At 42.0% G+C, this 11,388-nt stretch overlaps 1 protein-coding gene across 1 annotated transcript; it reads right to left on the minus strand.

The window, feature by feature from the left end:
* Window positions 1–744: 744 nt before the first annotated feature.
* PDZK1 (PDZ domain containing 1) lies at window positions 745–10,386 on the minus strand. The gene is made up of 8 exons (XM_010020280.1): window positions 10,363–10,386; window positions 6,146–6,357; window positions 5,581–5,833; window positions 4,499–4,635; window positions 3,040–3,235; window positions 2,613–2,809; window positions 1,905–2,099; window positions 745–1,074 (listed from the first exon to the last, which is right to left on the minus strand). The coding sequence occupies exons 2-8, from the start codon at window positions 6,353–6,355 to the stop codon at window positions 745–747; spliced, it is 1,518 nt and encodes a 505-aa protein (XP_010018582.1). The 5' UTR covers window positions 6,356–6,357; window positions 10,363–10,386.
* Between the last annotated feature and the right edge of the window lie 1,002 nt (window positions 10,387–11,388).

The following is an 11,388-nucleotide window of genomic DNA, read 5'->3' on the forward strand; positions in this document are numbered from 1 at the left end:
AGAGATCTATTGTTCCCATACCTGCTGAATTTGCACACAAAAGTGGTGTTAACTTCTTTCTGCTGCAGAGTGCAGCTTGGTGACTGAAACTTTTACAGAAACCTGGCAGCTGGACAGTTGCAGACAAGGCTAATGAAAAATGAACAGGAGACAGCATTGGTCTTACTTTTCCTTGTCTGTCTCCTTTGCACGATCAGAAAAGAGCTTTAAATGTTTAAGGCTGACCACACAGAGGATTCAAAATGACTGTTTCAAGAAGAAATACTTTCCTGCTTTTCTGACTTGTCATGCTTCATATTCTTTCTAGTGGCATGAAGTGAGTAAAATAAATCAGCACATTTACTAGAAAATGTCATCATAACCTATCAGTTGCTCTTTCCTCTACAAAAGGATCTAACATATTTCATCTGATTTCCCCAAAAGTGGTTTATGCTTTTTTGGTGTATTTAAGAACTTTTTCCCCTGCATGTTCAGGATTGTATTGCCTGTCCCATCTTCATCAAGGATTAGTGTATTTGGATTATCTTGTTCCATAAAACCTCTTGTTATGTGCATTCTTTCTGTGATTTAGTTTTTCATTAAAGATACTCACCCGTATTATGTGTGGGGAAAGGAAGAGTTGTTTATGATAATCAGACTACAGCTTCCTTTTTAATACCATAGGCTGATTTGTAATAATCCAGGCTCAAGTTAAAAATCCTAGCACAGAAATACTAGTTCTTTTCCTATTCCCTGGATGATTCCTCAACATCTACTTAATGCAGTATTACTCACCCTTTCCCTTGGTTCAGGTGAGTTTCTCTCTGGCTCTGATGGATAGTTTTCTGTGTAATCAGGAGGTTCAGAAGTGTCATGGACTGGATCTGCCATAGAGACTGTGATGGGAATGTTCTGGTCCTGGAAGTATTTGTAAGCATCTTTGCTGCACACCAGTAGTGTTAGTCTGTCACCACTATCTTGGATTCTTGCCACCACTTTGTCATAGGATTCATTCATCACATTCACGCTGTTCACTTCCACCAAGAAGTCGTTATTTTCTACACCTGCTCTGTCAGCTGGTCCCTGGTTTTTTACCTGCAAAGGCAAGTTCAAACTGTGATATTACCATAAAACTTGGAAGGATGCATTAACAACTGATGGCTAGCAGGGCTATTGTGTTACTGTTTTGCTTACAAGACAGCAAAATACAAAGTGTTTATGCTTGCTTTACAAGACAGCAAAATAAACATGGGGAAGATAATTGGGGCAGACAATAGGCCTAGGTATGATAAACATGGAACCCACCAGTTTGGGATTTTACATCTTGATTTTGGTAGACTTGTTGTAGAAATGTGGCATGGTGGAATCATGAAGACAGGTGGAAAACTAATTACGTGCAAGTCCCTATCCAGTAACTTTAAAGTTAACTTTACTACGTTAAACTTACAGTAAGGTTACCTTTATTACATATATCCTTATTACATTACATATCCTTAGTAATGGGTGGAACCCCCTTCTCTCAAGAAAGCTAAAGGCACAGACATGATCTGTTTGGGGTTCAACTTTTGCCAGCTATGGAATTCAAAAGAGGTGGGTAGAGCAGGGTGAAGGTGTCTCACATTCAGGCTGTTCTACAGACAAAAAAAAACCTATTTAAAGTACCAATTTTAGCATGCTGGCCTCATGAATAAAAGCAAAAATGATGCAAAAGCTGGATTTCCCTTTTGTCTAGACATCTAATAGCTTATTTTTTTATCTTGGTCCTACAATGTCAGTATGACTAACAGCTACAGCTTTTGTCTGAGTGTGCTAGAGAAGAGACTTGTCTTGTGTGGCTTTTCCTGAAGGCATTTGCAGGACAGAAGAAAGGAAGTTGGCTGACAGACTACTTGGGCTTTTCCTTGTTCCTCATTCTACATTAATACCTCATTGATGAACAGTCCAGGCTTGTTCTTAATCATGTTTAAACTGAAGCCAAACCCATTAGGCCCTTTCACCATCTTGCAAATTCTTGGCTTGTGGTTCTCTTTCTGCTCAGTGTGCAACTCCACTCTTTCTTCTGTTTTAGCTGGAGTTGGATCTTGTGCTTTGTAGTAGTATGAGAAAGGGGAAATTTGAGCCTGAAAAGAAGTCACAAATAAAAAAGTCACAAATAAAACTTCTTTAGTATAAAAACTTCCATTGTAAAATCTCTATCAGGCTTCATGATCAAAATGATTTCTTTGAAACCTTTTTAATGACTAAGACTTGAGCTGCAGCGAAGAGCTCTTGGCTATTAATTTCTGGCTGAGTAGAAAACTAGTGTTGCCCTGTGTGAGAAAGGAATTTTGTTGCTCATTTTGTTCATAAATGGTTACACCATTGCATGGCTCTGAATTTGTTGGTTTAAACTTCTAACCTTTCTTGTGGTGTATTTTGTTCCAGTAGTGGCTAAAAATCTGGAAGAGGCCAAAAATTTGGGTGTTTTGTGACTTGCTGTACAAGTGCAAGGAGAGTTGCTGAAATATGGGCGTATCTTAGACATTTCCCACCAGTTGAAGTGTCTGTCAGAGCAGACTGGCTGTTTTATTGCTGCATATGTCTCTTCCTACTGATAAATTATCATTTCTAAGTAGTAGTTTGCATTTTCTTACCAGTTTATACATGGCGTCAGTCTCCTTATCCACTACCAACAGTGTTGTTTTTGCCTCAGACTGCTTAATTTTTCCCACTACACTTTCATGGTCCAGACCATGCACCAGCTCTCCATTCACAGCTACTAAGATATCGTTGTCTTTGAGACCTGCTGTGGCTGCTGGACTCTCAACATCAACGTCCTTGATTATATGATCTAAGATCAGAAGGGAGAAAAGATTGATGTGAAGTTTAAAGACATGGAAAACTTGATTGTCAGAATTGCATGGTCAAGACCATTTCCTTCATGCAGGTCTGTTTGCAACACATCTGTAGAGGACTTCTAGATGGCCAGTGAGAAGCCAAAAGAGAATGAGGTCTGCAAACCTTGTACCAAAAGAAACTCTATAGCAAATGTCATGATCTGTGTGTTAACTCTGTTCTTACCACCAGTATTTTGTTCCATCCGTAGATAAAAGCCATAACCATTTTCTCCTTTCTGGATCTCAATAAGTCGTGGTTTGAGGGGAAGCAATCTCAGGTTGGCACTCTCTTTGCTCAGTACCATCTTCTGGCTCTTGTAATAGTGGTCTGTTTCTTCATTTGAAAGTAGAAACATAACACGATTCTCAGACTTCTTTACCTGTGACAGTACATATGCAGTCTTAGATGTCACCACTTCAATAATATGTGGGAATTGTAGATACTTTGGTAACGGGTGTACTGATACATAGTGATGTGTGGGTGCTGTTGATGAATGAGCCATAATGTGTAGGCCATAGTACTATAAATTGACTTCCCCTTCACTCCTGTCCAGTCAGAAATTTGGGTCATGGCAAGATCTTGGGTATGTAAGATCTAGTATATATAGGAACAAATTTTCTGCATTTCATACTGTGTTCCTGACCTTTAGGGAATTAGCTGTAGAGTGCCAAGAGGGTGGCATACAGTACCAGCAAGAATCCAGTGAGCCCCAGTAGATAACGCTTGGCTTATCTAGGTATGGAACTCTACAGTATAGACATATCGTGCCATCTATATGGCTATTTTAGTTTATAGTGGCAAGAGTCAAGTTTCTGTCACTCTTCCATCTCCCTGTATTACTGCTTCTGAGCTTTTTCTTTTTGTTTGTTCAGTCTCCAAGTCCATCCTTCTCTTACTCCCTTATAGTCTAAAAGGTGCCCTTTTAACTCATCTTAATCAGCATCACTGCTGCTGCTGTTACAGTAGCTGGAACAAACACGGGTGTTGCACAGTTCCATAGTGAGTAGCGTGCACTGGCTTGTGATGTTGGAATGCTGGAGCATGTACTGCCTATCTCATGGCTCTCTGAAATCTCTTCAGCTCCAGCTGTGTTTCAGCAGTGCCAACAGTGGAAAGCTGGAGGCCTCATTAGCAATATTCTTTGCAGATGAGGCCAGGTAGTGAAATTACTTGCACAGTGGTTTTCATTAGTTTTGTACTTCTTAACAGGAGAAAGGAACTACTGTCTAAAATAATGAATTTTCCCTGTTCTGTGCTGATTATATCACCAGAGAGTTCCCCTTCTTCCTGCCCCGAAAACCGCATTTGATGACTTGCCCTCTTCCCATTAGGAGTATTTCCAGGACTTTTAGGAACAGAGCATGATTTATTTAATAGTGCTCCTGGTGCCAGCACACTTCTGTTATTTAAAATTATTTGCCCTGTCCTGATGGCAGTATTTATTCAGAGTCAGTTTGAGAGGCCGCTTGACAACAGAGCCAAGGCAGAGGGGGTACTCTGCTGTGTTAACGATACATGAGCAGTAGCTTCCAGGATTTACTGTGAAGCATTGAAATCAGCCAGACCTGCCTCTTCAATAACCCTGACGGGTGGCTGTGAAAGTGGGCCAGAACAGAAGACGAATCAGTGTACAAACAAATACCTTTTCCACCACTTCCTCATGTGTGTCATTTTCCACATTTTTTCCATTGATTTCAATCAGGCGATCGTTATTTTGGACACCAGCCTTTGCAGCTGCTCCTTGTGATGAAAGCTCTACTATGAACAACCCCTTCTGTCCTAAAATAAATGAAAGCTCATTACACAGGGTAAGTCACTGACATACGCCTGAATTTAATGGTTAAGGAAACTAAGTACTGATGACCTTAGAGCCTCCTGGACTCTGCTTACATGCAGATTACAGTGACACCACAAATCTTCTATGTAGTCATACCTCCATCTCTCTTATTGTGTCCTGAAAAAATCACTTCTGTGGGGGTGGGAGGAATTTGTTCACTATCTGCAGCTCAAAAATCATTTATTTATCAAGAGTGCTCAAGGGGAGCATTGGATTTGATTCCCACCTCCTCCCCCTCCCAGTTTGAAGTGGATAGCTGCTTTTGGTGTTGTTTTATACATTTCATAATTTCCTGTGTTTGGAAGGCTTCCATGTTTGGTCTTTCAGTTATATTACATTCTGAAATACCCTCTTTAGAGGTGATGCTCTCCAGAAGACTTCCCTATTCCATTAACTGGCCTTGGAAGAAAGGCATATGTGGAAGAGGTTCAAAATCCTGTGCTTTCTAAATGAAATAACTTACAAATTGGAAACGAGTTTATTACAGCTGTCTAGAACTTTGTGTGCTGATACCTGAGGTTATTTGAAGGAATAGAGCAGGACTTGATGTAGCATCTTGAGCGTATATCTGGTATTTGATCAGGGACTGCAAGTTTCATTTTGGTAAGTGGGCTTAAATAACAAGCAGAAAATAGGTTATTCTTTTTATGTCTCCCCCATCTTTTCTTCACCCCATAAGAAGTGTGGTCCTTGGAAAACTGTGCACTACATAAGCTGTACAGAAAAGGGCTAGTGGTAGACCTGAACTCATCATGCTTCTCACTTTCTGTTAGCAAGAGGAGTTTGTGTGTCCCCACTGGTCTCCACATGTTAACTGTGGTTGCCTCTGTCCCTGCTTGCCATCTCTCTTTCTCTATACACACCATCTCTTCTCACCAGGCTCTCACCTTCTGTGGTTTTCAGAGAGAAGCCATAGCCTTTCTCTTCCTTCACTAGGTAGCAGAGCCAGGGTTGTGGAACTGCAGTGATTGCTCCATTGACCATGGATGGAGGGGACTGCTGCTCCTCTTGCTGTCCTGTTGACACTTCTTGACCAAGCTCTTCCAAGTTTAGTCCTTCCTTTTCAGCCTTTTGATAGGATGCATCATCCAGAACAAGTAGTACAACAGAATTCCCACTGTTCTTGACAATCTCCACCACCTGTAGTGGGCAAGGTAAAATGGCAAGCGTGTGCTAGAGCAATTGACCTAAAAGCATTCCCCGGGAAGGCATGCACCCTCTGTTGTTTTTGTTGTCTTATCCCTCTGATTATGCACTGTGGAGGCACCTCAAAGACATTTCATGCCCATTGTGGGTCATGAATGCTGTGGGGAGATACTCAGAGCAGTTGATTTGGCTCTTGGATTTCCTAGCTGAAGATGTCATAAAAACTGGAAGAGAAAGCTTCACATAGTAGCATTGGGTCTGGGTAATGGGGGAGTGGTGTGGATCCCAGGCTAAACAGAGAAGTACCTGTGTGTGTTCTTGCTTGTCTACAAACACACCATTAACTCTAAGGACTCTGTCTCCATCCTTCAAGCCAGCCTCTTCAGCTGGGCTGTTCTTTTGCACGTTCCGGATGAGATGTCCTGCTGTGTCTTTCTCAACGCGCAGGTAGAATCCATAAGTCTTCTGAGGCTTTTTGGTCACTTTACATTCTCGGGGCTGGAGAACAGAAGTCATCTCTAGCAGACAGGATGGAAAAGATACATGTCGGTAAGAACAGTAAGCTTACCTAGTTGTGCTCCCTCTCTATACATATAGAGACAGTTAGCTTTGGAATTCTTGGGTTTTTGCTTCCTAGGAAATCCAGTTGTGCAAAGCTGAAGTTAGTTAACAAGGATAGGGAGAGGAAACCAATCCCTTTTCCTCCCCCCTCCTCACTTTTCTTCTTTACCTATCTCAAATGAAGTTGAACAAGATGCAGAACTGAAAGAAAGAAGTTGTCTGCCTGGGACAACATGGTGAAAGTTGAAGTGAGGGTTTAATACCTGAATTAAGTCTTTGAGAGGAAAAATAACAGCAACGCAAAAATACTGGAACACTGTAGGAAAGCTGTGTGACAAAATGGGATTTCACAGAATGGTCAGGGTTGGAAGTCATCTCTGGAGGTCATGTGGTTCAATGCGCCTGCTCAAGCAAGGCCACCTAGAGCCAGTTCCCCAGGAACCAAGTCTTGACAGCTTTTGAATAGCTCCAAGGAGGGAGGGAGGCTCCGTTACTTCTGTGGGCAACCTGTGTCAGTGCTCAAGCCAATCTCCTAGTAATAAAAAGCATCCTTATGTTCTGGCTGTGTTTCAGTTTGTGCCCTTTGCCTTTTGTCCTGTCACTGGGTACCACTGAAAAGAGCCTGGCTCCATCTTTGCACCCTCCCTTCAGATATTTTTATATACTAAGAGGTTTCCCCTGAGCCTTTGCTTCACCAGGCTGAGCAGTCCCAGCTCTCTCAGCCTTTTGAGTATCTCCAAGGATTGAGACCCTACAGCTTCTCTGGGCAACCTTGTGCAGATGGATGAGCAGCTGGGATCAAGGAAGAACCTCATTGTCCTAAGCAGGCTTTCCTGGTCTTAGTTATTTTAGCTAAACAAAATTAAGTTTTGGGAAAGACACTGTAACTGTGGTGTTATTGTTAATGAGCACGAGGTTTGCATTGAAGGGTGGAAAGCAAGGATGATAAAGGAACTAGGAAGACCCTTGTCTATGCTTACAAAGCTTTTTTTTTTCTTCTAGCTGTGTTCAGTATTTCTACATCTCAGTTTTCATACAAAAGAGTGCACTTGCTCTATTTCTGTGTCCTTTAGGAGCTACTGGTAGAATCAAAGTTCTTGGAGCTGGCCATGTTTTCCTCTGCCTTTGAATCCTAATTAAACACTCTTTGATTCTGTTATGAAAAGGAGCTAACAGGGCTATTTCACTTTGGTATTTCATTATACATGAGACTTGGGTAAGATATGAATGCAGGTATTGTGAGGTCTAACAAAAGTGTAGAATATTCAGGCATACACCTAGTGACAATGTGAATGTGCCATCAGGTAATCACTTGCAGGAGAGGTAATTTAATACTGCCTGGTCTGTGCGGAACAAAACAGGAGTTGAGACTGAGCACTTATCTTGCAATTCTCGCATGAATCCTGAAATGACCATAAAGCCTCAATTTGCTGCCTGATTAAAACTTTATCTCCATCTCTGATGACTTTAACAATGACAGGAGACGTAATCAATATAAAAATGTGACATTGTGTGAGAAAGGAAAGGAATTAAATTGGGCTTAGAAATGACAGGCTGCTGAAGTAACTGCAGTAGTTTGATTCAAATGATTTCTCAATGAATTTGTGACCACTGGAGCAGAATTTCCAGTCGATGTTTCCAGTGTGCTATGTTAATTCCCCAGAGAATTTGAGGCCAGCTGGTTAAAGAGTATACTTGATGCTGGGGATTGCTACCAGATTGCTGTTAGGCGGTGACTTTGGTCCTCCAGAGGTTTTGAAGCAAATCCTCCTAGAGGCTGTGGCAAGGCACGTATGTCAAGGGCAGGAAGGTGTTTGGGATCTGACAGCATGGATTTACTGATGAGCAAATCCTCCTAGAGGCTGTGTCAAGGCACGTATGTCAAGGGCAGGAAGTTGTTTGGGATCTGACAGCATGGATTTACTGATAATCATAAAAGATACTTGATGAACCTGATAACTTTACATAATGAGTGGACTGGCTCTGTGATGGACAGAGAGCAGTGGATGCTGTTCACCTTAACTTTTGCAGTGACTCTGATATGGTCTGTAGTACAGTCAGTGTAGCCATTCTGGTGACACATGTACTGGATAAGCAGACTACTAGACGATGCAGAGAATTGTCTGGGTCACTAGGTTCAGAGGGGTTTGGTCAGCAGTGTGTAATCCAGCTGTTGGGTGTTTATTTGTGGCATTGTTTTGCTATTTAGAGGGACCTCAGCAGGCTGGAGAAATGGGCTGACAGAAACCTCATGAAGTTCAACAAAGAAAAGTGAAAAATAATCTGTGTCTAGAGCATGCACAGCAATACAGGCTGATTGCTGGCTGGCCAGAAGGCAGCAATGCTGGAGAGCACTCAAGTGCCCAAGTTGAATGTGAGTCAGTGGTGAACCTTTGCGGTACCATAGCCAGCAGGTCAATGGAAGGGATCATTCCCCTCTCTTTGGCACTTGTGAGACTGCATGTGAGAACTGTCTCCAGGTTTGAGCTCCCTTAAGTAATTGAGGTGATTAAGGTTTTGCAGCACGTAATGTTTAAGGAGACAGAGAGAGCTGGGTTTGGTCAATCTGGGAAGAGAAAGTAGAGGGTAAATCTTACTGATTTCTTCAACTGCCTTACTGGATTGTTTAGAGAACACAGAGCCGGATTCTTAAGAGGATGAGAAGCAACAGACAGGCTATGGCAAGGGGAAGTCTAATTAGACAGTCATAAGGACAGTCTTTCATCTTGGGGGCTGTCAGATACTGAAACAGGTGCCCAGAGAGGCTGTGGAGTCCCCATCCTTGGAGATACTCACCTGGATGTGGCCCTAGCAACCTGATCTAAGTTGGTCTTGTTTTATAGTGGCATTGGACCAGATTACCTCCAGAAGTCCTTTTGAACCTAAACTCTTCTATGTTTTTATGAGGTAATGAATCTCTGGTTCAGGTGATGCTTATCATGAGCAGGAATATTGTGTACTAAAATTAAGCAATAGGTCTGACCAGGGAACAACTCCAAAGGTAGTTGTCTTAGGAACTCCTGCCAAAGACCCATGATGATAAAGGGACAAGACAACTGCAGATAACTTCCTCCAGTTGGAAGGTCCAGGTAGTTTGCAAACTTGCTCTGTATTTTACTGGAAAGATTTTTTTTTCCTGCCTCTCTCTACTGACAGAAGTCTGTCAAAAGGCCAAAGTTGTGTTGCAAAGATAAGCCATTAATCACAGCCTAATAAATACTAAGAAAATTAATGTTTGCATGTAAATATTTCTATGCAACTCCATGTTTTTTCGTTAGATCACCTGTGTGACTAATGTGTGTGGGAACTGGCCTTTTTTCTTTTCCCTTTTATTTTGAAGTAGCTGAGGTCAAATCGTTCTATGATAGCAACTAACTGCAGAACTACCTCTGTGGTTACCCATGCTACAGACTGTTTGCTATCAAAGCTGAAGGTGCATTGTTTAGTGGGGCAGCATGTAGAGCAGTGTGGATTTGTGGTGGGGGGTTGGCAGAGATGCCACTGAAGCTGGAGAATATGGGGAATTTCATCATGCAGGGATAAGAAGCCTGCAGATCATGATTCCCTTGTTCCCTTTGGGCAGGTGCCTTGTACTTTTTTGAGTGACTGTAGTTGCACTGGGACTCGGTCCTTATAGGGATGCGCTGCCCTTGCATTTGGCCAGTGTTGGAATGCATCAGACTGCATTGATAGCAACTACAACTCAAAGAAGTTTTTCTTGACAAATGCTGGAAATCTGTGCTAGCTCCTGAAGTTAACATGCAAAACCAGTGATAACACAAAGCTGAAGAAACAGTAGGCTTTTATGGGAAAGATTATTCCTTTATATTTAGAAATGGAGGGAAGGTTACACAACACTGCATACTACTTTTAATCCATGAAAGCTTTACATGCGAAATTATTTAGATTGTAAAAAGAAGTTTTCTAAGGGAAGAGGGATTAACAAAAAAGGAATATCTTACCTATATGTCGTGTGGAGCAGCATTCACAGGAGTTCTGTTTTACTGTCCCTCCTGGGGCAGTATCTATAAGTAAGGCTGGACTTTGACTGGGCAAAGGTTGATTTAAAAGATTATTTATTTAACCAAGATTCACTGAATATGTTCAACACCTTGATAGCTGCCTTGTCTTTGCTTGCAGAACTGCTAATCACATGCATATCTTGGCAGCTTTGAATTTTGTTCTGCTTATAACTATACTGAGAAACTTAAGGAGGTCATCTGAGGCAAGCCTGATCTTTACTCTGGGCAAGAGTCTTCTCCAGCTCTAAGAAATATCTTAGCAGGAGCAGGTTTGGATTGTGGTGGATTGACCTGGGCCAGCAGCATTTGACTGCAGATCAAGAGGTTATGGGTTCAAATCTGTATGCCCCATGTTAGATGTTAAATAAAGGACTGTGATGGGTTAACCTTGGCTGGCAACCAGATGCCCACTGAGCTGCTCTCACTCCCCTCCTTTACAGAGCAGAAGGAAGAAAATAGGATGAAAAGGCTTGAAGAATTCAAGGTAAGGACAGTAATTGGGAGAGATAGAATGAAAAATATGAGCTTGTGCTGGAGGGGTGTCTCTGACTGTTGAGGCCATCACACATGTGAAACATGTACTGCCATCAAGTGACCTGTGTGTGTAAAGTTTTCTTGGAATAGAGAGCAGGAGGTGGCTGGGCTATCAGTATTGTGAGTCCTGACAGATTGGCTATACTGGACCACTGCTCTGAACAAGGCAAGTGCTATGTATTTACCATGGTGGAAGCATCTGTGGGTGACTGAAGACACACCTTGTAAACCATGCCATTGCTTGAAATGCAATCCTACACCTTGAAAGTCAAATTCTATGTTATGGTACTCCTGAAAGAATCCAGTCAGACAAAGCAACTCATTTCTGAAATAACCTTGTACAATCCTGGGCCAAGAAACATGGCATTGATTTGGTCCATCATAAAACCTATTACACACAGCCTCTGGAAAGATTGAACAATACAATGGACT

This window comes from Nestor notabilis, unplaced genomic scaffold (assembly GCF_000696875.1).
Source record: "Nestor notabilis isolate BGI_N333 unplaced genomic scaffold, ASM69687v1 scaffold1218, whole genome shotgun sequence".
Taxonomy (NCBI): domain Eukaryota; kingdom Metazoa; phylum Chordata; class Aves; order Psittaciformes; family Psittacidae; genus Nestor; species Nestor notabilis.

Coding starts and splice junctions, on each gene's coding strand:
- PDZK1 (XM_010020280.1), bottom strand. CDS start 6,355: ATGACTTCTGTTCTCCAGCCCCGAGAATGTAAAGTGACCAAAAAGCCT. Junction 4,636..5,580: donor CTCTCTGAAAACCACAGAAG/GTGAGAGCCTGG, acceptor CATTTATTTTAG/GACAGAAGGGGTTGTTCATA. Junction 2,810..3,039: donor GATGGAACAAAATACTGGTG/GTAAGAACAGAG, acceptor TTCTGATCTTAG/ATCATATAATCAAGGACGTT.